This window comes from Eleutherodactylus coqui, chromosome 2, assembly GCF_035609145.1.
Source record: "Eleutherodactylus coqui strain aEleCoq1 chromosome 2, aEleCoq1.hap1, whole genome shotgun sequence".
Lineage (NCBI taxonomy): Eukaryota > Metazoa > Chordata > Amphibia > Anura > Eleutherodactylidae > Eleutherodactylus > Eleutherodactylus coqui.
In genome coordinates this window covers 284,746,125-284,773,604 of record NC_089838.1, presented here as the reverse complement: position 1 = coordinate 284,773,604, position 27,480 = coordinate 284,746,125, and the positions used below count along the sequence as shown (strand labels likewise).

Here is a 27,480-nt window from a genome sequence, read left to right as displayed (position 1 = left end):
TATGAGATAGATAGATAAATAGATAGATAGATAGATATGAGATAGAGAGATAGAAAGATAGAATGAGATAGATAGATAGATATGAGATAGCTAGATAGATAGATAGATATGAGATAGATACATATGAGATAGATAGATAGATAGATAGATATGAAATAGATAGATAGATAGATATGAGATAGATAGATATGAGATAGATAGATAGATATGAGATAGATAGATAGATATGAGATAGATATGAGATAGATAGATAGATATGAGATAGATAGATAGATAGATAGATAGATATGAGATAGATAGATAGATAGATATGAGATAGATAGATAGATATGAGATAGATAGATAGATAGATATGAGATAGATAGATATAAGATAGATAGATATGAGATAGATAGATATGAGATAGATAGATAGATAGATATGAGATAGATAGATATGAGATAGATAGATATGAGATAGATAGATAGATATGAGATAGATAGATAGATATGAGATAGATAGATAGATATGAGATATGAGATAGATAGATAGATAGATAGATAGATAGATAGATAGGAGATAGATAGATAGATAGATAGATATGAGATAGAGAGATAGAAAGATAGAATGAGATAGATAGATAGATATGAGATAGATAGATAGATATGAGATAGATACATATGAGATAGATAGATAGATAGATATGAAATAGATAGATAGATAGATATGAGATAGATAGATATGAGATAGATAGATATGAGATAGATAGATAGATAGATAGATAGATATGAGATAGATAGATAGATAGATAGATAGATATGAGATAGATAGATCGATATGAGATAGATAGATAGATAGATAGATAGATAGATAGATAGATAGATATGAGATAGATAGATAGATAGATAGATAGATAGATCGATATGAGATAGATAGATAGATAGATAGATACATAGATATGAGATAGATAGATATGAGAGAGATAGATAGATATGAGAGAGAGAGATAGATAGATAGATATGAGATAGATAGATAGATGTGAGATAGATATGAGATATGAGATAGATAGATAGATAGATAGATAGATAGATAGATATGAGATATGAGATAGATAGATAGATAGATAGATATGAGATAGATAGATAGATATGAGATAGATAGATAGATAGATATGAGATAGAGATAGATATGAGATAGAGAGATAGATAGATAGGAGATAGATAGATAGATAGATAGATAGATAGATAGATAGATATGAGATAGATAGATAGATAGATAGATATGAGATAGATAGATATGAGATAGATAGATAGATAGATAGATAGATAGATATGAGATAGATAGATAAATAGATAGATAGATAGATATGAGATAGAGAGATAGAAAGATAGAATGAGATAGATAGATAGATATGAGATAGCTAGATAGATAGATAGATATGAGATAGATACATATGAGATAGATAGATAGATAGATATGAAATAGATAGATAGATAGATATGAGATAGATAGATATGAGATAGATAGATAGATATGAGATAGATAGATAGATAGATATGAGATAGATATGAGATAGATAGATAGATAGATATGAGATAGATAGATAGATAGATAGATAGATATGAGATAGATAGATAGATAGATATGAGATAGATAGATAGATATGAGATAGATAGATAGATAGATAGATATGAGATAGATAGATATGAGATAGATAGATAGATAGATAGATAGATAGATAGATAGGAGATAGATAGATCGATATGAGATAGATAGATAGATACATAGATATGAGATAGATAGATAGATAGAAAGATAGAATGAGATAGATAGATAGATATGAGATAGCTAGATAGATAGATAGATATGAGATAGATACATATGAGATAGATAGATAGATAGATAGATATGAAATAGATAGATAGATAGATATGAGATAGATAGATAGATAGATATGAGATAGATAGATAGATAGATAGATAGATATGAGATAGATAGATCGATATGAGATAGATAGATAGATAGATAGATAGATAGATATGAGATAGATAGATAGATAGATAGATAGATAGATAGATAGATAGATAGATAGATAGATATGAGATAGATAGATCGATATGAGATAGATAGATAGATAGATACATAGATATGAGATAGATAGATATGAGAGAGATAGATAGATATGAGAGAGAGAGATAGATAGATAGATATGAGATAGATAGATAGATGTGAGATAGATATGAGATATGAGATAGATAGATAGATAGATAGATAGATATGAGATAGAGATAGATATGAGATAGAGAGATAGATAGATATGAGATAGATAGATAGATAGATAGATAGATATGAGATAGATAGATAGATATGAGATAGATAGATAGATAGATATGAGATAGAGATAGATATGAGATAGAGAGATAGATAGATAGGAGATAGATAGATAGATAGATAGATAGATAGATATGAGATAGATAGATAGATAGATAGATAGATAGATATGAGATAGATAGATATGAGATAGATAGATAGATAGATAGATAGATATGAGATAGATAGATAAATAGATAGATAGATAGATATGAGATAGAGAGATAGAAAGATAGAATGAGATAGATAGATAGATATGAGATAGCTAGATAGATAGATAGATATGAGATAGATACATATGAGATAGATAGATAGATAGATAGATAGATATGAAATAGATAGATAGATAGATATGAGATAGATAGATATGAGATAGATAGATAGATATGAGATAGATAGATAGATATGAGATAGATATGAGATAGATAGATAGATATGAGATAGATAGATAGATAGATAGATAGATATGAGATAGATAGATAGATAGATATGAGATAGATAGATAGATATGAGATAGATAGATAGATAGATATGAGATAGATAGATATGAGATAGATAGATAGATAGATAGATAGATAGATAGATAGGAGATAGATAGATAGATCGATATGAGATAGATAGATAGATACATAGATATGAGATAGATAGATAGATAGATAGAAAGATAGAATGAGATAGATAGATAGATATGAGATAGCTAGATAGATAGATAGATATGAGATAGATACATATGAGATAGATAGATAGATAGATAGATATGAAATAGATAGATAGATAGATATGAGATAGATAGATAGATAGATATGAGATAGATAGATATGAGATAGATAGATAGATAGATAGATAGATAGATAGATAGATAGATAGATAGATATGAGATAGATATGAGACAGATCGATATGAGATAGATAGGAGTGGTGCATTTATTCTGGGAGTGCCATTAGCGTCTCTCCCTCCTCCTGTCCAGGTATATATAGGGTCGGCAGGTAAGGGAGGCTTCCCATTGCAGCTAATCATGGAAGGGACACGCCTGAGCCTGGTATTTCTCCTATGTGTGTTCGCAGGTAAGAGGTTTTCCTGTATCTTAAGATGTAGAAGCACTTGGTGGAATTACTGCTTTAACCTTATAACAAGCAAGTGAAGGAAGGCACCTGAACAACTTCTGCTGTGATCAGAGTACCAAACTTCAAATACAGTGGGTAGAAAAGACCACAGTATCACAGAGCGAGGACATTCAATATCTATATGCTACTTTATATAAGGCTGGATTCCCATCTGCGCCGGTTGGAGGCTCCATCGTGGATCCGGGGCAAAATACTGAAAGAAATAGCATTGCATGCAGAGTTTTTTCATCCAGTAAAATGCCGGGAAGCTGAGCCGAAACCGAACAGACTCCATTATAGTCAATGGGGCCTGTTTGGTACTTTTCGGTTCTGTCATAAGACAGAGCCGTTTGGCCAGAGGATTACCCTTTTGTGTCATAAGCCGGAGCACGAAAACGGGCCCCCCGACGCAGATGTGAAAGCTGCCTAAATTAATCCAACCATAATAAAGCGCAGCATTTTGCCATCAATAGACTGCAAGCCTGAAAATGGCCATCTTTGGGTGTTGAAGCATTGTACTTTAATATAGTTGGATTATTTTAAATAAAGCAGCAAATCTGCTTCAGACTTTAACTCAGTTTATAGGAATTATTCTCTGAAGCCAATATAAAGAACCTTGTCTCTATTATCAATCACATCAGAATCGATTCTGACCAAATGGGTTGTGGTTCTCCAGAATGTCCTCTCTTCTCTTAGGGTTTCTCAATGTAATGTTCATGATTCCTGTGATAAGCCTCTGTCTTGCTGCTGATCATCTCCCTCTCCCTTTAGCTCTTCTAAGCATAAGTTAGGTTTTCTCATAGTATGTCCAACATAGTATAAAGCTCCAATCTGGTCCTTGTATTTGCTTGAAGTTAAAGGTCTTGCTTGTTTTGATCACTATTGTCTTCCCCAACAGTGTCTCACATGTCCCAGTTTTGGTTGTATCTTTTGACCAATGGCTATTTTGTTGTTAATAACTCATTCAAGCTTCTACATCTTCCATATCTTCGCCATTAATCCTATTGGGCTGGGTCTTCAATTTTCACAAGTAAATGGTCATTTATAAATATATTGTAGGTTGTTGGTCTAATTTCTCGGTAATCTTGGATCTTCAGGGAATTTCCTTCAGTCCCGCTTCTCTTATTTGCACTTTGTAAGTAACATTTTAGGATAATGACAAACAGTATCCCTTCTGTAGGTGCCAGGCATCATTCTTAGTGTGCATCCTAATTTTGTCCACATATGTCCTTAGCAGTAGAGTCTATAGCAAGTGTCAGGTGTGATTGTGACGGCTGCACGAGACTGAGTGGAATACAACAGCATCAACTGGTGCCTGGTCTGTGATAATGGAGTTGTGCAGGCCAGAGAGTCAAATTAAAGCTTTTAATCCTGGGATATTGTTGGGTAGTAAGCCACCAAGTCACCATCCAGTCATCCCCACCCTTTGTCAGCTGTAACCTTGCTTCCAACTGCTGGGCCTGAGTAGAACCTTTCACCGGAAGTGTCTGAGGTGGATGCAGATCTCCACCTATAGCGTGGGCTCAAAAAAGCCCTAGAAGTACTGTTGTGGTGACCAGAGACTGTGAGAGACAGTGCCCCACCAAGTTTTATTAAAATGAGTTACTCAGTGACATTAACAGAAACTGTAACCAGTAGGCTGAGTGCCCTCAAAGAGAGACTGTAACCAATATGTTATGTGCCCTCTTGAGAGTTTCAACACTAATAGTAATTCATCACTAATAGTAATTAAAGGGGTTGTCCCGCGCCGAAACGGGTTTTTTTTTTTTTCAACCCCCCCCCCCGTTCGGCGCGAGACAACCCCGATGCAGGGAGGTAAAGAAAGCTCACCGGAGCGCTTACCTGAATCCCCGCGCTCCGGTGACTTCTCTACTCACCGCTGAAGATGGCCTCTTCCTCCGTGGACCGCAGCTCTTCTGTGCGGTCCACTGCCGATTCCAGCCTCCTGATTGGCTGGAATCGGCACGTGACGGGGCGGAGCTACACGGAGCTACACGGAGCCCCATAGAAGACTGCAGAAGACCCGGACTGCGCAAGCGCGGCTAATTTGGCCATCGGAGGGCGAAAATTAGTCGGCACCATGGAGACGAGGACGCCAGCAACGGAACAGGTAAGTATAAAACTTTTTATAACTTCTGCATGGCTCATAATTAATGCACAATGTACATTACAAAGTGCATTATTATGGCCATGCAGAAGTGTACAGACCCACTTGCTGCCTCGGGACAACCCCTTTAAGCCTTGTGCCACCTGTCGACTTAAGTTAAGTTAAGTTTATCACTGTGTGTGTGTGCCTTTTCACCACGTGGCAAGGGTTAAGGGCCACAGACAGAACTGACCCTCTTACTTGTTTGTTATACTTGTCATGTGTAAAGGGGGAAGAGGGTGCTTTGCTGCCTCAAGAACTGGATAACTTCCCATAAACTGAAGCATTTTTTTATTCATGTTGTAAGCAGTACAAAGTAAGTGGTTTAAAAACACTTACTGTAATAAAAACAGGACCAGCACTCCATGGATACCTCTGTACAGTACTGCTAATATTCTTCCATCAGTCCTTACAGTATAAGGCTACCTCATATGTAGTATTGAATGGACCAACCCCTAATGTGTGAACTATACTAAGGATAGAACCCGTTACTGCAGGACTTTCTACAAGGGCATAACTAAAAGGGGCACTTAGGTAGGAGTAGCATCCATGCCCCGTGCCAAGTAATAGGACACAAGTATTATAAATGATCTATGACACTTGGGTGGGCTGCTATGGATAGGACATTGGGGTCAAGGAGCTTCAAGTTCTACTTTCTGTGCATTATGGAAAATCCAGCCCTGCACATCGGTCATTTAGGTGAGAGATTCCATCACAATTCTTGTTGTATTATTGGGTTAATCAAGTTCCCTTTATTTAACATTAAAGGTTAGTGGTCATCTCCTTTTAGCCGCATAAACAACATTATGGGAACGCAAGTCCAGACAACTGGGTTTCATACTCACCAGTTGCTCCATTCTAGTGCCAGCAGATTGACTCTTTCTGTGCTCACACTGCAGCATCCGAGGAGCAGGCCCTCAGCCTAGGAGACAGCGGGGTAGAGTTTGAGCCTTGTCATGGGGCTCTACCATCTCCCACCCTGAGGGTAGCACCGGACCCATCCAAGTAACTGAGGTTGGGCCTTTCAAAGGAGTAACCCAATATGTGGCTACCTTAGTAGTCTGTTGTCACGGGTGACGACACCGTTCCTTCCCCTGAATTCGGATGGTGAAATAAATGGTCCACACTCACAGGGAACTTTTATATAGTAAAGTCGGAAACGGTCGGCAGAGCTCCTTTACTTGTAGAAAACTATTTACAGTCCAGTTACAAGTATTTAACTCACGCCAGCAGGAAAATGGTGCAGACATCACAAAGTGGTGCGACAGGGAGGAAATCACGGATTGACAGAAGAATCTGCAGTCCTAGTTATCTGCAGGGTTCTGCTCCCGGTACCAACTTCTTTTACTCTCGCCAGCTCTCTACCAGTCGGCACTCACATTTGGTTGACGCTCCACACTAAATGGCAGTTCCACTCTCTCTTCATCCATCAGTGGCTTAGGACACCACTGGCATCTTCTGGGTAAGGCAGACCCAGCAAAGGCTGAGGAAACATTTCAGCCTCTTCCATTCTTAGCCACAGAGAACTGAAGGTGTCTGTGCGGCTCACTTGCAGCTCCGCGCACGCTCCTCACACTTGCAAGTGCAGAACGTATCTCCTTGCAAACCATCTTGCATTCACATATATAAAGCACGATCACATGACAAACAACAAGATACATTTCTCAGACATTCACACATACCAGACAGTTAACTCATTCAGTGCAGCAGAAGTGCAATGCACATCATATTCATGCAACATGAAAGACACTGACAACACAAAGCATGAGACAAATGCATTCATACATTATGGAGGGGCCCCAGTAACTCCGGGCCACTGCAGCACCTCCCATAGAGATGAATGGAGATGCGCACAGAGAGAGTCAAGCTGATAGAACGTGACAACTTCCTGATGACACAGCGCTGTAATGTGGTGTTTGGTGAGTATGAAACACAACTCCTTGGACTACTCAATCCCTTTTCTTTGAGCCCTGTAGTCTTTGGGGCTCGAGCCTCATTCACATTAGTGTTGTAGGCTTCATTTGGAGCCTCCAACACAGATCCAGCAGAAAATCTCAGCTGTGCAAGAAAATGCCCGTCGGAATACTGAAAGCCGGGAGGACCCCATTACAGTCAATGGCGTGTGTTTGGTGTTGTTCCGGTGGAACATATGCTGAATCTGGCAACTGCGGTCATGTTCATCGTTCAGGAGCCAAACAATGGAAAAAGATTTAACTCTAGTCACAAACAAATGGGGACTAACTTTTGTATTAAGATCCAAAACCCTTCAGTATGGGAGGGTGCAAATACTTCTCACCATTATAGACTCCTTGATTTTAAACCTTTCTCTGTAAGTAAATAGATATTGATCCCGCATGACTCTCCACAGCTGTGTCCGGCCATGTCCTGGTGAAGGAGGAATGTGCCCGGGGGCCGGAGTTCTGGTGCCAGGATCTGCAGACGGCCGCTCAGTGTGGGGCAATGGAGCATTGTAAGCAGCATGTATGGAAGGAAGATGTGGTAAGACTCGGAGTCACATAACCATCACTTCACCCTAGTAGTATATCTAGACTGCTGCTCATGCTGGCTTTTTTGCAAGATGATCTTGGTCATTTTCTTGTTTTATATACTAGGCCGAAAATTTTTTGTATTCCTGAATTTGAAAAGTAACACCAACCGAAAAAACATAATTCACTACAACTGATTTACCCTTTCAAGTGTCGATGAAAGGGACCACGGGAGGTGGTGAGTTCTTCAATGGAAGTCTCCAAACAGAGGCTGGACAGACATCTGTCTGGGATGGTTTAGTGATCTTGCATTGAGCAGGGGGTTGGACCCGAAGACCCTGGAGGTCGCTTCCAATTCTACAGTGGAAAATCCACGACAAATCCATTCCAAAGTTTGCATCTGTTGTGGATTTTACTGCAAATTTTCAGTGGCATTCACCCTATACCAGACAAAGGGTGCTATCAGCAACGAAAATCCACAGTATAAATTAGCATGCTGTGGATTTCAAATCTTGATTTTCCTTGCAGTGTGAGGATGGGATTTAGTAAAATCTCATCCACTTTGCTGCTACTGTAAATGCTACGAATTTTCTGCATGCAACTCCGCCGTGGACAATGTGGATGTAGCAGGTTTTCCATCAGTGACAGCAAACTTAATTTTTAGTGTATAACTGCCCAGTTGTCTCAGCTTCGCCACTTTTACACACCTCACTGGACAGAAATATCATTTTCTTTAAACTCTTAAACTGAAACGATTCGTCCACCTGGGGTGTAAATGCTGAAACATTCTACAGTGGAATCGCATATGGAAAAACTACAACATTTACAGCAGCAGCATAGTGGATGAGATCTTACTGAATTCTATATATACACTGCAAGAAAAAAATCTGCGGCGTAAATTGACCTGCCGTTCTAATATCAAATCGTCCGCAAGTCAATCTATACTGCTCATTATCGCTGTAGATTTCATCTTTGCAATCTATGGTTCGAATTTCTTGACAAATCTGCGGCAAACCCCTCCTCTGATTTTACTGCAGATTCAACACGGATTTTCCGATGCAGAAAATACATCCCATCTGGATTTTAACCTTAAGGCCTCATGTCCACGGGGAAAATCAGGCCCGCCGTGGATTCTCCATGTAGAATCCGTATCGGGTCCCTCCTGCCCCGCGGATATGAGGCCTAAAAATCAGAATAAACTCACCTGCTCCGGACGATGCAGATCTTCCTTCCTTCGCGGCCGGATCTTCTTTCTTCGGCCCGGCGGATCCGGATGGCTTCCATAGGCTTCAATAGAAGCCTGCGGGAAACCCGCACGATAATGGAGCATGTCCATTTTTGTTCGCGCATGCGGATCCGCGCCTGACGGGAAAAATGACATCCGCAGGTATTTAACTACCTGCAGGTGTCCAAGGCATCCCTATGGGGCGCGGATCCGCGTGCGGGAAAAAACGCTGCGGATTTTAATTCTTCTTTTCCCCGTGGACATGAGGCCTAATGCATACTTTACAGACAGTTCCTCGGAACCCTGGGCACCTCTACTCTCCATACCCGATATAGAGGAACTCCGGTGAAGAAAAAAAAGTTTTTTTAAAAATATGTTTGGATCTCCACAGTCCTTATGCAGCATATTAATGTGATCCACCAGCACTTCTGCCACCTGCGCGCATGGTGGAAATGGCTCTGCCAATGCTCGTAATGCCACTGATTTCAGTGCCCCCAAGTCCTCCAATACTGACAGACACAAGTTGATTATTTATAAGGTTTTGAGATGTTGGTTTATGCCACTTTATAATGCCAATATGTAGAATGTCGTGTGACTCACTAACGTACCACTGTCTGATCGTTTCCTCCTAACAGGATACTCTGTGTTTGCAGTGTACGCAGATAATCACAATCGTCACTACCATGGTGAAGTCATCCTCCCTCCAGGTATTACAGAGGTCTATCATGTATAATGACTGAATGGACTCGCAGTTTATAAATGCTGTGCCTGTCACCTGTATCAATGAATATAGCAATGCAGCATCAATTGTAATGTTTACAGGAGCAAGCCAATTAGATCTAACCAATGGAAATCTATGTGACTGGCTGCTACATTCATCAGACAGAGTTCTATGTTTTTTTCTTGACTGATAGATGCCAACAATGCTATAGCTAAATAGTTTTCTGGTGTTGCTGGCTTAAAGCACTCCTTGTCAAAAACAACCTCAGCCCCTAGAGGAAGTTGTCATTTTGCTGTAAAACTGGGCATGCAGTTCCATCTCAGGCAGATATACGAATGATTAGATGAACGGTCTTGACATCTGAGGCCCTTAAAAGTGGTTCAATTTTTGGCCTATAAAAAGGCTCTCGGAGGCTCATTGTGGGTAGTGACCTCTTGTTCCTCTTGTGTGGACCTTGTTTTCATGTTGTGTAGAGCTTGTTGACCACTAGACGCCTTTACGACGCAGAGAAGAGATTTCACCCAGTTGCCATAATTTGAGAAGGGGCACATTATTGGAATACGAGAAGCAGGACAGTCATATCAACAAATTGTCCCTCACCTGGGCCATTCTGTCCAGACTGTTAGGAAGTGTTGGGACCAGTTGATGTGTGAGGGCACACAAGGCAACCGGGCTCAAAACGCCCTCCACAGATTACCAGTAGAGAGGATCATCGGATCATCCGACAAGCACTAGCAGTTCCAACTGTTTTGTTGCCCGCCATCCAGAGACAGGTGGCACCATGTCTGTTGGAACCATTTCCAGATGCTTGGCTGAAGGACATTTGGTCTGACAACGCCCATTACATGTTTTGCCTTTGACACCCACCGTCGCCTCCATTTGCAGTGGTGCTGTGAACAATGAAACTGGACACTACGGAGTGGAACCAGGATGTCTTCAGTGATGTATCCAGGTTTAGTTTGAGACCTAGAGATGAGTGCCACAATCCTGCCTTTGCTGTGGAGCAGCACATGGCCCCCTGCTTGTGTGATGGTCTGGGGGCAATCGCATATGACAGTTGGTCACCCCTAGTAGTGGTACAAGGGACAATGACAGCTCGGTGATACGTTCAGGACATCCTGCAGCCACATGTGTTCCTCTCATGGAGGCTTCCAAGAGGCATTTTCCAGCATGATAATGCTTAGCCGCACACACAACAACATCATCAGACGTCCGTGGTCTGCCTGGTCACCAGATTTATCACCAAAACAACATGTATGAGACCAACTGGGACACCAACTTCAACAGCCTAAGAGTTTGCATGATCTAGAGGCTCAGTGACAGCAAATGTAAACTGATATGCTGCAGGATACCATACATAACATGTATGCCCCTGCCCGTATCACTTCTTATATCCAAGCTAGAGACAGGCCAACAGGGTACTGGAACCTCCATGCCCGCCCGTATCACATCTTGTATGCAAGCTAGAGGCAGTAAAACAGGGTACTAGAGCCTCCAATGCCTGCCCATATCGCATCTGGTCTCCAAGCTAGAGGTGGTATAACAGGGTGCTAGAGCCTCTATGCCCGCCCATATCACATCTTGTATCCAAGCTACAAGTGGTACAACAGTGTACTAGAACCTCCAAGCCCATCCGTATCACATCTTGTATGCAAGCTATAGGCAGTACAACAGGGTACTAGAGCCTCCACCCACCCATATCACATCTTGTATCCAAGCTAGAGGTGGTACAACAGGGTACTAGAGCCTCCATGCCCCCCGTATCACATCTTACATTAAAGCTAGTACCCATCAGGGTACTAGAGACTCCATGTACGTCCGTATCATATCTTGTATTCAAGCTCGAGGTGATACAACAGGGTACTAGAGCCTCCATGCCTGCCCGTATCACATCTTGTATCCAAGCTAGAGGTGGTACAGCAGGGTATTAGAGCCTCCATGCCCGCCCGTATCACATCTTGTATGCAAGCTATAGGCAGTACAACAGGGTACTAGAGCCTCCACCCACCCATATCACATCTTGTATCCAAGCTAGAGGTGGTACAACAGGGTACTAGAGCCTCCATGCCCCCCGTATCACATCTTACATTAAAGCTAGTACCCATCAGGGTACTAGAGACTCCATGTACGTCCGTATCATATCTTGTATTCAAGCTCGAGGTGATACAACAGGGTACTAGAGCCTCCATGCCTGCCCGTATCACATCTTGTATCCAAGCTAGAGGTGGTACAGCAGGGTATTAGAGCCTCCATGCCCACCCCTATCACATTTTATAACCAAGCTAGAGGCAGTACAACAGGGTACTAGAGCCTCCATGCCCACCCATAGCCCATCTTTTATCCAAGCTAGAGGCGGTACAACAGGGTACTAGAGCCTCCATGCCCACCCGTAGCCAATCTTTTATCCAAGCTAGAGGCGGTACAACAGGGTACTAGAGGCTTCCTGTAATCACTTACTTATATCAATGTTACAATCACACAGAGACAGTTTCTTAGAATTCCAACAACTCCTTCTAGGGAAGGGATGTTTTTTGACAATGAGTTGTCATATTAGATGACTCCAGTATATCGTTCTAATATTGCATTTCCCCTAGCACCAAACTGTATATGTAATACAAATTATGTCTATATGGCACCGGCCTTATGATAATTCTGCACGGGTTGGAAAGAATCCACTATGGATTTTGCTGCAAATTTGTCGAGGATCTGCAGCACCGCCTGCATGCGCTACAAATTTTCATAATCTGCAACACGTCGCTCATATTTCCCGGTGGAAAAAAACTGCAGCATGTGGATGCGATTTGTAAAATCTCATCGAGTTGTTTGATACCGCAATCCTCTGCAGGTTTTACCTGCGTAAATCAGCAGGTAAAAATCTGCATCATTTTCATGTGGTGTGGACATACCCGTAGGCCTCACTTACAGTCTAATTTAGTGTCAGATCCACAATGGATGTTTCCAATGTGGATCTGAAATTTAATCCACTGCAGAAATCTGAGGCATACAGCTTTCATGATACTCTTAATATACACAGGGGAGGGAACTGTCAGTCTTCATGCAGGGGGCAAAGAGAGCCTGTCATGGCCCGCCCCCGTGACTCGGGGGTCAGCTGTGAGTCAAACTTCACAGTATGATTATTCTGTAACGCTGCAACTTTTCAGAATAAAACACTAAGAGACCAACAGGCATCCGGGATCATGCTGTCCGTGGCAGCATGAACCGTTGGACAAAATCCCTTTAAATGTCCACTCCAGCACAGCTGCCCTGGTCAGCTCTCATTCATTATTCACATGACTGCTGCAGCCAATCATTGGCCTCAGCAGTCGCCTGTTGTACATGGCATAACCCCAGCTGGAGCCAGTGAATGGCTGCGAATGGGTGTATCTGTCATGTGAATGAAGCTTTCATGACTGTAGCAGCAGGGACCGAAGCAGCTGCACTGGAGGAACGTTTCATGGGTGAGAACTGAATAGTTTTTCATATTATTTCATTTCCTGCCCTTAACGAGTTATTTTTAAAGTTCCACAATACCCATGTCCCCTTCTGCGCTCCGTGTTACAATTTACATACAATATCTAAAAGTTGGGAAATATTTTCAATACATTATTTTTCCTTCTACTGATCCTGAGTTGCAATATAGTCCAGAGCTGCATTCACAATTCTGCTAGTTGCAGTTGGAAGCAGTCAACAAACAGGTAATAGGACACGCCCTAACAGATGAGCTGAGCTTCTCTAATGAAGTGCTCTAGTTAGATCTTTCTACATCACTTCAATGTACAGTGAAAAGGGTAAAAACTCTTTGCAGAATACAAATCACAAACAAAACTCTGTGTAGACAATGGACAAGCAAGGAATTCTGGGAGATTCTCGTTCTGAAGCCAGAATTGTGAATGCAGCTTTGGATTATAGTACAAGCTGTAACTGAGAATTAGTGCAAGATACTCAATTTATTATGTAGTTCTATGTGCAAACTGTAAAAACACTTCAACGGCGGATTAAAGGTACACAGCCAATTCTTTGTTACCGTGTTAAAGTACAGACCATGAAATATAGCAGATAGGAGGGGAACTTTCTTCTGTTCTTATGAAATGTCCTTTGTCTGCAGTCCAAGTTCAAGAAATTTCTACACGAGCAATGTGCCAAAATTCCTCCATTTCAGACAGAGTGCCTCACGATGGTGGATGAGTATGAAGAAGTCTTGATAAGTGTTCTGGAAAATCAGTTTGTAAGTACCAGTGAGGCATTAATCATCAGTAATAATACACAGGACCAGATTTACCTACAGAAACAGTAGGTATTGCCCATAGGTCCCCCGGTGGAAGGGCATCCGCTCAGGGAAACACATGAAGACATATTGAATACAGGACTGTGACTGTAACAAGGGGGCACCCTCTGCTTCTAGAGGAAAGAAGGGGGTTCTTTACTGTAAGAGCAGTGAGACTATGGAACTCTCTGCCTGAGGATGTGGTGATGGCGAACTTGATAAAAGAGTACAAGAGGGACCTGAATGCTTTTCCTGAGCATTACAATATTACATATTATAGTCACTGATTACTTGAGAAGGGTCGGTGATCCAGGGATTATTCCGATTACCAGATTTAAGCAGCGAAGGAATTTTTTCCCCTAAATGGGGAATATTGGTTTCTACACCATTGGGTTTTTTTTACTTCCTCTGGATCAACATTGGGGGGGAATCGTATGAACTGGATGGACATATATATTTTTTGGCCTGACATACTATGTTAATTTTGAAGTCACAGTGCAATGAGAATAAGAGCAGGACATCCAGGGAGATACAAAGCACTGGCTGCGGGAGGCGCTAAATGTAGTGAGGAGTGCAGCGCAATATTATGCTTTATTTTATAAAAATAGATAAACATTTTAAAACCATACCTATCCTAAATTGTGCCTACAGGTTGTAAACCCAGTACCGATAATCCCTTATTAAAATTAATCATTGTCTTACAGAATCCTACTTCAGTCTGCACTAAATTAAAATTATGCCATTCTGAAGAAGCTCTTCACTGGAACGCAGATTTTTTCCCCAAACCAATGTTGGAAAATATCTTACATTTTTTCAAAGAAACTATACAGACCATGCACACCAAGGCAGCACAGGTAAGAGGAGGTCTTGCGGGTTGTGTTCGGTAAGGCACCTCTCAACCATTAGAACTTGACTTACGGCCCTATTACGTTGCCCCATTATTGGACATTAATGTCCCCTCTTATTACTGGGCCATGTAAAATTAACCAAGATTAGCTGCTCATCAACTAATCATTGACTTTCACCAAGCTTCTTGATTGGCACTCATGACATTGGGCCAAGATATGGCTCGTGTGAAAGGATTCTTAGTGATAAGTTTGGCCTTGGCTCTTCTCATCACGGTAGTGGTCACAGTTGCTATTCAGTTGACATGGAACCTTATGTATTGAGTTATAACTAAGGTACAAATCTATAGTACATTGTATTTTTCAGAGGAAGTATGGCGATAAGTAAGATTGGGTGTGGTATAGTGATCCAGAAGGGAGGGATCTGATTCTTCCATGCGCACCGCATGGCAGAACTTAATAGGCAGCAATAAAAAGTATTATATATTGTAATACAGTAGTATTGCAGTGTATGATACAATCAGATGATCACAAGATAAATGGGTTAAAAAAAAGGCTTAACATTTTGCACATATTCGCTATGGTTTGAGGGTTGAATTTTTTTTCATTTTGTGCATTAAAAATATAAAATATTTTAGCGTTAGCAGCTGTAGATTTCAGACACGATGCTAATAATACAGTAGCTTTATCATTTCGACTTTAATACCTGGCTCTAATATTCCGCAGCGCTTGTTCATATTTATATAAATCTAGTTGATGTAACCGATCTTGGAGGATACGTATCATTTCTGATCTAGCTAGGCAGTGTTTCGCTTTGTTTAATTGCCTGAAATTAATAATATTATTTGTGGGATGTAATCTAAAATCTTTTTTCTTTGTTTTATCTGCAGCAGCTAAGCCTATAAAGTGTGTCCTAATATAAGCGTTATGAGCAAACCATATTATGGATGGCTGTATTTTAGGTGTGCAGTAGTGATGAGCGAGTATACTCGCTAAGGGCAATTGCTCGAGCGAGCATTGCTCTTAGGGAGTACCTGCCCGCTCGAGAGACAAGGTTCGGGTGCCGGCGGCGGGCAGGGAGCTGCGTGGGAGACCGGGGAGGAACAGAGGGGAGATCTCTCTCTCCCTCTCCCCCCCCCCCACTCCACCCTGCTGACTGCCGCAACTCCCCGCTCCCCCGCGCCGGCACCCGAACCTTGTCTCTCGAGCGGGCAGGTACTCGCTAAGGGCAATGCTCGCTCATCTCTAGTGTGCAGTCATTCTGGAAAAAAAATCACGTAATAATGAAGACATTTTGACCAAGCATTTAGCAGAATGTTAAAGGCAATTGTTTAGTTTCCAAGAAATTGTAGGGGAAGTTATTATAAGTTTCACAGCTAAGTCGGACCAAGTAATTATATCAATCTTAGAAGATACTGCTAAGCGTTGAAACAGTAGATTGTGAAGAACATGCCTATGAGAGTGTTAGGTCTTGTGCATGTTTGAAAAAAAAGTGTAATCATTTTCAGTAAGGTGTTGTAACCTCCATATATGAAGAAAACTTTCTTTTTGTGTCAATTACTATAAATCGGTGGGTTAATCTGTCAAACGAGAAAGCAGACAAGTGTAGAGATGGCCACAAAATCTCCTGCAATCAGGACAGACCCATTCTTATAATGGTTGATTTTTGTTAAAAAAAAGCAAAACAAAATTTAATTTGTTTTTTCGTTTGGGGCCTAAATGACTCCTATAGTATGATTTATATTAATTATTGTACAAACAACATAGTATATCTCCCCCTTGGGTTGATAAAGCCTGAATTAGAAAAAAGCTAAAAGCATTTTTCACTGCAATGGCTACTTCTCCTTGTTTGTTAATTACTGGAATAGCAAGAATATATGGGGAAAAAATTGTGTCTCAACTACAAAACGTCCGCCTGAGTAAGGTGTGATTCTTGTTTGCACAGGATGTAGGCATTCAAGCTTTTAGCCTTTTTCCAAAGTAGAAACCTTTTAAAAGGACTGTTAAGTCGTTTTACATTGAGTGAGACTATGTTGAAGACCATTTCTAGAGGTTATATAAACGGTGAAACAAATTGTGACCAGCTGACAATAGGTGGGTATCTTCTGTAGAAGCCTAGTAAATTGCAAGCACAGTTTAAAAACTGATAGTAAGATGCATTAACATCAAACAACACAAACATAGGTTTGAGTATTTAATCACCCTTTAGTGATGATGCAAAGCGGTGTTTATAAGTTAGGAACACCTAACCAAAATGTTCGTGTATGCCACTCTTGGGCTATGATGCATGCAGTATATGAGGGTCCTTTTAGATGAGCCGATCATCGCTTGAATGAGCAAACGAGCAAGTGATGTCATAGCTATGTCGTTCACTCTCGTGCAGCCTGTTTAAACAGGCAGATATATCACTGGTTCGTTCAGACGTTCAGTCTTTCACATTTGCTGTATAAGCGAATAAGAGCGATAAGTGAACAAGTCAGCAATGATATTTATGGCTGCATAAAATGGACGAACAAAAAGTGAATGATTATTGTTTGTAGTTTGGTTGTTTTTTCAGCAATAATCATTTCGTTTAAAAGCACCTTGAGGCTGCATTCACACAAATGTATATCGACTCGGTTTTCACGACGAACCGATATACGTCCTCCTCATCTGCAGTGGGGGGAGGATGGAAGAGCCAGGAGCAGGAACTGAGCTCCTGCCCCTTCTCTTCCTCCTCTGCACTATTTGCAATGAAAGGGGGCGGGATGGGGCAGGGCTAAGTTTCAAGAATTAGCCACGCCCCCTTCCCGCCTCTCCCCATTGCAAATAGTGCAGAGGGGCAGAGAGGAGGCAGAGAGGGGCGGGAGCTCAGTTCCTGCTCCTGGATCTTCCATCCTCCCCTCCTGCCGATGAGGAGGACGTATATTGGCTCGGCGTGAAAACCGAGCCGATATACGTTCGTAGGAATGCAGCCTAAGGCTGAACAAAATCTACCCACAATAAATGATGTTGTAAGGTAATAAATAGTTATACATGCCCTTCTACTCACACTGGGAGAAGGTATATGGCCACTGCATTATATACTTTACATCTTTAAGGGGTTGATTTTTGGCATGCAGAATTTTCGTGCCAGTAGGAAATTTGTGACCTCTTGCCAGAGTGTCCGCAGATAGATCAGTAAACAAGACATGTCTTTAAATCTATCTGGGAGGCTTCATACGTTCCTAGCCATTTGCATCAGTTTATCTTTAAAATGGTAGAAATGTAAATGAGCGATAACATCTCTTGGAGTTGATGCAAGCAGAGATTTAGGTTTTGGTATTTGGTGCACTCTATCTATGAACAGATCAATTTGAGGTTTATCTGGAAGGACCGAAACAAAGAAATCTGTAAGATAGTCTTTAAGCTGTTCTGCTTTAACCCTTTCAGGTATGCCACAGAATCGCATGTTGTTATGGCGAGACCGATCTTGCAGATCTGCCACTTTCAATTTCAGGGCTCCTACCTCCTCCTCTAGGGATTATTTGTATCAACCCAACTTATTCTGAGCTGTTGAGAATTCTGCTATTTTAGAATCAATGTGAGAAGTACGGCCTTATCAATGCTGTGAACTCTGCTTGTATGTTTTTTAAAGCAGCATTAATGTCTTTTTGGAGTGATGCTCTCAACCCCAGCTGCAGAGATTTAGGCCTCGTTCTCATGGACGGCAAAGTCTCGCGATTTTCTCGCAATGCAACAATGCTACAGATCGCATGTATGTGAAGCCCATGCTTTCCTATGGATTTCTTCACATTTGCGATGTTTGATAGGCTGCTACATTGCGTGTCAAAAACCTCGCTAGTTACGCGATATGCACACGACTCGTGAGGTTTTGTAGCCCATGCTTCCCTATGGAGCCTTCCTCTCTGTTGCATCGCACGAAAACACAGTTTTCGTGCGGTGCGATGCAACTTTGACAGGAAAGACTACTGTCAAAGCCCTAAACTAGCCATAGCTGCAGAAAGACATTAAAAAAAAACACATACATCACCTAAGAAGTGCTGTCCAGATCCGGCCTGTCTTCTCCCCAGGCCCTAGCAGTTGTCTTCAGCATCTCTGCTGGCCGGGGATTGGAAAATCCCCGCCTCCAGGAAGTGCTGCCTCTGATTAGCTGAGGGCTACAAATGAATAGTTGTGATTGGTTCATCAAGTGCTGACTTTGATTGGTTGAGCATCACAGCACCAAGCCAATCAGAGACATCACTTACTGGAGGCAGGGATTTTCCAATCCCCGGCCAGAAGAGATGCTGAAGACCAGTGCCGGGGACCAGGGAGAAGATGCAGCGCTTCTTAGGTGATGTATTCTTTTTTAAAAAATTTTCTGCAGCTAGGGCTTACTTTCAGGGTAGGACTTATATTTCAAGCTGGCTGTGATTGGCTGGTGCTCGATCCAATCACAGCACTTTCTTACACGGCTCTGACAACGGCGGAATTCAAAGCCGATCAGGAAGATGACAGCGGGGAGAATTCTCAAGCAGCTTGCCGCACCGCCGGGAAGACCCTCGCGCCGGGGACACAAACGCTGGCTGCGAGTTGAGTATTGCGTTTTTTTTAAACCTAGTATATACTCAAGTATAGCTAGGCTTATACTCAAGTCAATAAGTTTTACCAGTTTTTTGTGGTAAAACGTATTGACTCGGCTTATACTCGGGTCGGCCAATACTCGAGTATATATGTTAGTTTAGTATGCTGGAATCATATTGACTTGCACAATAAATTGAAATCACAGAGGTGAGAGAAAAAATGTACAAAGACATAACTCACAGAAAAAGAAGCCAAATATGCATTCCCTGATACTGCAGGGCAGGCCAAATCAGAATATCCCCTAGTAGCATACAGACAGATTGCAATATGAGGAAGCTAAATGTTCAGTGCAGACTAAAGTGTATCAGGTGATGCATATTTGGCTTCTTTATCTACAATAAAGTGAATATGTAATTTTTACCGCAAGCCTTCAGACGTAAAAATAAAAGAAGTTATGGAACTTGGAAGAGGGAATAAAAAAACTAAAATGAAAAGCTGAAAAGTCTCTGGTAGAAAAAAGATTCATCTCTCTGCCAAAGGCGAGGCCTGGATTCATAGGATGCAAAAAGGGCTTATGCTAATCAGTTTCTTGTACAGTACAGAAAATTGCGGTGACAATGGAACAATATGGAGTGACAGGAGATACAGTCTACAAGCACTACGCTATATAAAGGGCACATGTCATCATTTGGGCACCTACATAACTTGGCAGCACTCTATTTATCCACGGAGTAGCAATTACTTCTGATCATAGTCCTCGCTTTTGGGACAATCATAAAGCACTGTGTGTATATATATATATATATATATTATATATCAATTTATTTATACATACATACGCAGTGTAGTTAGTTCTTCTCACTGGGTTATGTTGCTACAGTAAGTTCACCCATCTGTATGGATGTTTTACAGGACGTGAAGGAGGACTGGCCAATTCCAACGCCCCTTTGCTGGATGTGTAAATCATTTGTGGGAAAATTTGAGGCAGCGATCCCGAAGGTAAAATTTAAAGTGATATTTCTCTACTGAATACACCAATCTGAGGAGAGCACACATATATGTATATATGCTGATATATGTTTCATGTATACAGAAAGCTATTGCAAAGGGAGCATCAGAGCTCTGCCTCGTACTGCCATTGAAGCTAGCTGGCATATGCCAGTGCGTGGCTGAGAAATATGTCATCCTTATTTTGGACACCATATTGGGAAAACTGGGACCAAAACTGGTGTGCGGACTGTTATTCATGTGTGTTACAGATGAAAACTGTGAGCCAGGTCAGTGCGGGTATACTTGGAATGTCTTCACATTGTACTCTGGGTACAAGACTAGCTGGCCAGCTCTAACAAACATACATATACTCTAAAAACTATGGAGGAGGCTCATAGAAAACACAAAGTGCGACAACGCCACCCCAAATATACCCTGAGAATTGGGCAGAAGTTTTATTGAAAATCAGCAACCCTGTTGCTTCTGTTACCCACAGATCCACATATTTCATAGCTCCTCCTTACTAAACAAATAAGTGAACCCTCATTCCCCATTTCCACTACTTCAGTAGATAAAGGGATTGTCCAGTTACAAACTACTGGTGGCCTATCCTTGGTACAGGCCATCAATAATAGATCAGTGAGGGTCAGTCACCCAAGACTCCTGCCAAACAACTATTCATTTAGCCAATGCACTTATGAACATAGCTGATTTCTGCAGGAAGTAGACAGCTCCATTTCCACAGCAATGGTCAGGCTTAGTATTACAGGCAAAGTTCCCATTGAAGTGAATGTGGACTTTGCCTGTAATACCAAGCCTCGCTACTGCAGTGGGAAAGGAGCTGTCTACTTCCTGCAGAAATCAGTTCAGCAAACAGCTAATCAGAGGGAATCCTGGGTGGCTGACCACCACTGATCTACTATTAATGGCCTATTCTAAGGATAGACCATAAATACTTTATAACTGGACAACTCCGTTAACCTGTTAGATGTTTTTCTCTTCAGAGGAAGTGCCAGTGTTGGAATCTGATCTGAGTTGTGACACTTGCATGGCCATCACCTCCATCGTGAAGAGTACAAGTGGTGCCAACATAACACAAGAAGAAATCAGTGTGGCTCTCTCCAAAGTATGCACCTCCGCAAAAGATTGGAAGGAGGTAAGAAAAATAGAGAGCAATGGTGCAACTATAGGAACTACAGAGGTATCACTAGCTGCCAACAGGCTATAGATGAGGGCAAAGGAGGCACATGCAATGGTGCCTCCACTACCTACTTTCCCTCATGACCAGTTTATGATCCTGTCCAGTACAGAAAAGATGGGTAGACATGCATGTAGATCGCTGCTTTGATGTATATGTGAGTCACTAGCTTGGCTATCTGTATAAATCCCATTGACTTATATGTAGATGGCTATATATATATATATATATATATATTATATATATATATATATATATAATGTCTGTAAGTGTGTATATGTTGTTTGGAAAGTTCAGGTGGGATCTTGGTGCAATGGTGGCTTCCATCAACCTTAGTCAGACCCTGACTGACCAATCCCCAGATTATAAGCTGAACAGTGAAGATCAAATATGTCTGATCTAATAGTCTTCAAGATTGGACACGGAAATCTCAAGTCAGAGCAGTTCTCAAGGCTTCCATTCATTTTGGCCACCTTTCTATTAAGGAAAGATCATGGGATTGCCTCATTCTCTGGATTGGTGGTGTCCTAGCGGCCAAATCAATACCTATTCCCGTTCCAGTCTTTTATGACATCTGATAGCCATATAATATGTCAGACAATAGATCAGGACAGTCATGTTCGGGTGAGATACAGTATTTCAGGCTCATAGACTTTAAATTATCAGTGTATTCAACCGAAAAATAGCTAATGGCTTACATATGCGGTTGGCAAGTCCTGGTGAGATTTAAAGGGGGTTTCCTGGGACATAGAAATTGAGAATCTATCCTCAGGATAGAATCCCTGCACCCCTACTAATGAACTGTTTATAGAGGCCGTGGCTCTCAGTTGAGCTGCAACCTCTTCATTGGCTTGGAACGTGACATTCATCAGTCACATGGCCTTTGTGCATCTCAGTACTATTCAAATGAGTGGAACTGAGCTGCAATACCAGACAGCGCCACTATGAAATGAACGCCATTCAAGCACCGTGACTCTTCAAACAGCTAATCAGTTGGGGTGTCGGGAGTCATACCTTCTCTGATACTGATTACATATCCTATGATTAGATTGATATAGAAACCTGGAAAACCCATTTAACAATATTCAGTAGATGTGATTTGCAGTTATCAATTTAGCAGATCTAGATCGATATATTTCATACAAATGGAGCTTCCAAGGGGTCAGATTTCAAAGCAAAACATAAACCTAATAAATACCTGAAGACTACATCTACCATCTCATACCCTTAAGATAAGGCCTCTTTCACATGGGTGACGCGGCTTCGCGGCGAGAAAATGGCAATCGCTACATCTTCTCACGGCAATACCGCGGTTTTGTAGCGCTACAAAGTCGCATGTGGGGTTATGAAGTTGCTCGACTTTGTAGCATCACATGTGAGGATTTTCAGGTGGGGGCTTGAAATATAAGCCCTACCCCGAAAATATACCCCAACTGCAGGGGGAAAAAAAGTATACATCACCTAGATGTGCTGTCTGTGGCTCCGCTGCAGCTTTTCCCCGGATCCCTGACACTATTCTCCTTCATCATCTTCGGGCCGGGGATTGAAAATCCCCACTTCCTCGAAGCACTAGATGTGATTGGCTAATGCTTAGCCAATCAGAGCCAGCACTCAATGAATGGCTGTGATTGGTTAATCGAGTGCTGGCTGTGATTGGCTAAGCGCCAGCCAATCACAGCCAGCACTTCCAGGAGGCAGGGATTTTCAATACCCGGCCAGAAGATGATGAAGGAGAATAGTGCCAGGAACCTGGAGAGAAGATGCGACCGGGCTGATGTATGTGTTTTTTTTTTTCTTGCAGCCCGGACTTAGGTTATGGCTTTGACAGTAGGATTTCCTACTGTCAAAGTTGTATCGCACCGCACAAAAATCGCGTTTTCGTGCAATGCAACAGAGAGGAAGGCTCCATAGGGAAACATGGGCTACAAAACCTCACGAGTCGTGAGCATATCGCGGGACCCACGAGGTTTTTGTGTCGGATTGTTGCATTTTACAATACATCACATGTGTGAAGTAACCCATAGGAAAGCATGGGCTTCACATACATGCGATTTGTAGCATTGTAGCAACGCTACAAAATCACGGGACTTTGTTGCCTGTGTGAAGGACACCTAATTTGTAATTCAGTATATGGTTCTTTCAATGTATGTGATGAACTTTTCTATATTCTTAGTGTTATGCATTCATCCAAGACCACCAGAAGGAACTATCTGATCTTCTCCTGAAGCCTTGGAACCCCAAGATCACCTGTCAGGTATGTAATGGTAAACCATAATGCACATTATGACAAGCATTCTGTACAACTGTGGATATGGATGACTACATAAGTATATAGTGCCTACATCATGAATATAGATGGATTACATGTTATTGTTGTAGTACACATGTCAAACACAAGGCCCGCGGGCCGAATGCTGCCCGCCACCTGTACATCGAACTCACCCAGCCTGCAGCTGTGGTCCAGCAGTAGCAGTGCAAAGACTATGACCACTGACCTTTTTTACCCCGGCATCTGCGGGTGCCGTCCCGTACGCATCACAGATGCTCAGGAGATGTCCGTGGTCCCCGATGTAGCAGCGGGTCAGTACTGGAGCTGCTGGCTGGATGAGTGAAAAGCCTGTAGGGATGCTGCCCAGCCAGAGGCAAATAGAGGGGTTGCTATAACTACTGTGACTACTATGGGGACACCATTACTACTGGGGCCAATATAGGAGACACTGTATTACTACTGGGGCTACTATGGGGGGTCAATATTATTACTGCGGCCACTATGGGGTCATTAGTAGGGCTTGTTCACATGAGCGAAAATGCATTTCAGTCGTGCAAATATGCTGCTTATTTGCACAACCAAAAATCGCGTTTTTTGAGCGCTCTGGCTTGTTTTTATTCTGCGTATTTGCGCATGCAAAGAAGAATGTAAACAGGCCATTGAAACGATGTGCAAATATGCACGTTTCCTGCGTATTCACTGTGTATTTAAGCCCACCAATTCTTTTCAACGGCCTATTGCAATGTGTACTTTTTCAAATGATTGTTCATTGGGTGAAAAAATATGCAAATGTGAATGAATACATTAAAATCAATGGGTTCTATTCACTGCGTATCATGCATGCAAATAGGCTCATGTGAAGGAGCCCTTACTATACAATTACAATCGGCCCTTTGAAGGCAACCATAAGGCTGATGTGGCCCTCGGTGAAGAGGAGTCTGACACCCCTGCTGTAGTATATATTATAGGTACAAACCATGTTTCCTGTCCACAGACACTGGGTGCATGCCCAGCTCCTTCCATGACCTTACAAGTGAACACTGCCTGTGCCGCCGGACCCTCATATTGGTGCCAAAGCTTGGACAATGCAAGAGAATGCAAGGTATGTGATGAGGAAAGCCGAGGGAAGCACCGCTTGTTTCATTGCTTGTGTAGGCTTCCTTGGTATGAAGGGGGTACAGCATGTGAAATTCAAAGAGCAAAAACAAAAATGGCCAGCCAAAGTGTGACTGAATCAAAAGAGGCTGTTCCGCCCTCTATGGAGATGGATGGGGTTGGGGGGAGGGGGGTGCGGGTTGCTTTGGTGAATCTGCAAGGATTCGGTACAATGTCTTTCTGCACCGCAAATATCTAACTTTAAAATTGCTTCACTTTATTTGCAACTTGGTTAAAACATGTTGGCGGGTGCCGTATTATTCTATTTGCGTCCCTACGCGTTTCCAGCCTAAGAACAGCATGTGGATGTATGTGTACAGCATGTGGCCCACTATGTCATTCTGTGTGGCTCCAACCACCTGGGCACAGATATACAGTACTTGCCTGTTAACATGTAGTTTCCATGTTAGAGGAGGGGCACACAGTCCAGGAGCGGACAGGCAAGTACTAATGGTGCACTGAGGGTAAGGCGGCTTTCACATCTGCGTTGCGATTTCCGTTTTTCTGCTTTGTTCAGAAAGAAGGAAACAGAAATCGTCTGGTCAAACGGGTCCATCTTATGACGGAAGCAAACAACGCAGAATGGACCGCATTGACTAGAATGGTTTCCGTTCAGTTTCCACTCAGCTGCCCAGTTTTACCAAAAGAAAAAGTGCTGCATGCAGGGCTATTTTTTCCTGCATTTTTTACCAGATCTGCAACAGAACCTCAGAACGGACCCCTGCCTAATCCATATCAGACATATAGGGTCCCTTAACCCGTCCAGAAAGGAGTATTACAGTTAGAGAAGTGTACATTTATGGATGCGACTTTCTTAGTTGTAGTTTATGGAAGTAGAGAATGCCAGGCCATTACTACAACACCCATAATGTACAGTGGAGAGCCACATACATCGTCTCCTCCTCTCTATAGCCATGATTGAGGAAGAAGGGGGCCACCATTGTCCTGGTACGTGGAAGTCCTGGAAATGGCACCTATCAGATATCTATTGCATATACGCTTGATATGCTGTAGCTGCTGCAGATGGTAATAGCCCATAACGTTTTATTGCAGCCCTTGGAAATGTTTCATTATGATAATGTGGCCCAAGGAACATAAAAAAAAGTGGTGCCCACCTACTGTATACAGTCCAAGTAGAGTAAGCAAAGGGTTTTTCTGCAAATGGTATATATAAAATTGAAGAATGACGCCAATTTCACATGTCCTGCACAAATCCGAGAGGGGAAAAAATGTGTACACTGGCAGCGGGGCAGGCAAGCACCTCTAAAGTATGTTTTGCAAGCTCTGGCCACTCGTCCAGCTTAGGCACCTGAAGTCAAAGGGGACAATGCCATATCTGAGTACATCCATGCGGGGTCTGACATACTCTTGGACCATCATGTATAAGCGCTGACAGCGACTGTGATTACTACACTGTTTTTTTGCTGCAGGCTGCAACGGACTGAAAAACTATGCCACATCTGTTAGACTTCGCTTGCCATCGGCGGTGAGGCTGCTGCGGCCGCGGCTTCCTGCTCATCCGGCATAAGTTGCAGAGCTGCGATCCATTGCACATTCATCACCGCAGCTGTGGCTAAATGCTCCACTCAAACTGCTGATCAGCTATAAACAGAGCCTTGCGCATGAGCCCTAATGTCAGCACTAGCATTACAAGCCCAGGAGCATTGAGCGGTATACGTTTTATCACCATGTTCTGTAAACTTGCGCAAAGATGTTTTTGTCTTAGACTCAGAAACCTTTTTGAAATGCAAATCTGTGATAATGTATATTAATGACCTTGTGTATTATATTTCCAGGCCATCGGACATTGTCTGGCTCATGTTTGGCACTGAAGTCCTGTCTGTTTCCAATCACCTTACAGAAATTAGCCTCTACCCCTCCTCATAACTCAATGATTACTGTCTGTAAGAAATAAAGCAGGCTGCACTATGTTTTCAGATTTTCCGCTGTATTATGAACGTACCCTTACTGCGCCACTCATGGCAAATAAATACACACATTGCAACATCTACGTTATACATATGCCAATTCCAGGCTCCGCTTACTTGTGTTTGGGTCCATTTCTTTTGCTTTTTGAAAATCCACATTTTCTTTGTAAAGCCTGCTTAGCGGGTTGTTAGTGCCATGATCGGCACTCGGAACCAATCAGATGTCTTCTTTCACAGCACGCAGTCTTGTAGACAG

General features: G+C 42.0%; 1 protein-coding gene across 1 annotated transcript; it reads left to right on the top strand.

The window, feature by feature from the left end:
- Nucleotides 1-3,364: 3,364 nt before the first annotated feature.
- Nucleotides 3,365-27,287, top strand: SFTPB (surfactant protein B). Its single transcript, XM_066593122.1, has 11 exons — nt 3,365-3,413; nt 7,967-8,097; nt 9,945-10,016; nt 14,136-14,255; nt 14,999-15,148; nt 20,597-20,683; nt 20,778-20,961; nt 21,679-21,830; nt 24,046-24,126; nt 25,136-25,243; nt 27,093-27,287. Exons 1-11 carry the CDS (start codon nt 3,365-3,367, stop codon nt 27,126-27,128), a joined length of 1,170 nt encoding a protein of 389 aa, XP_066449219.1. The 3' UTR covers nt 27,129-27,287.
- The last annotated feature ends 193 nt before the right edge of the window (nt 27,288-27,480 follow it).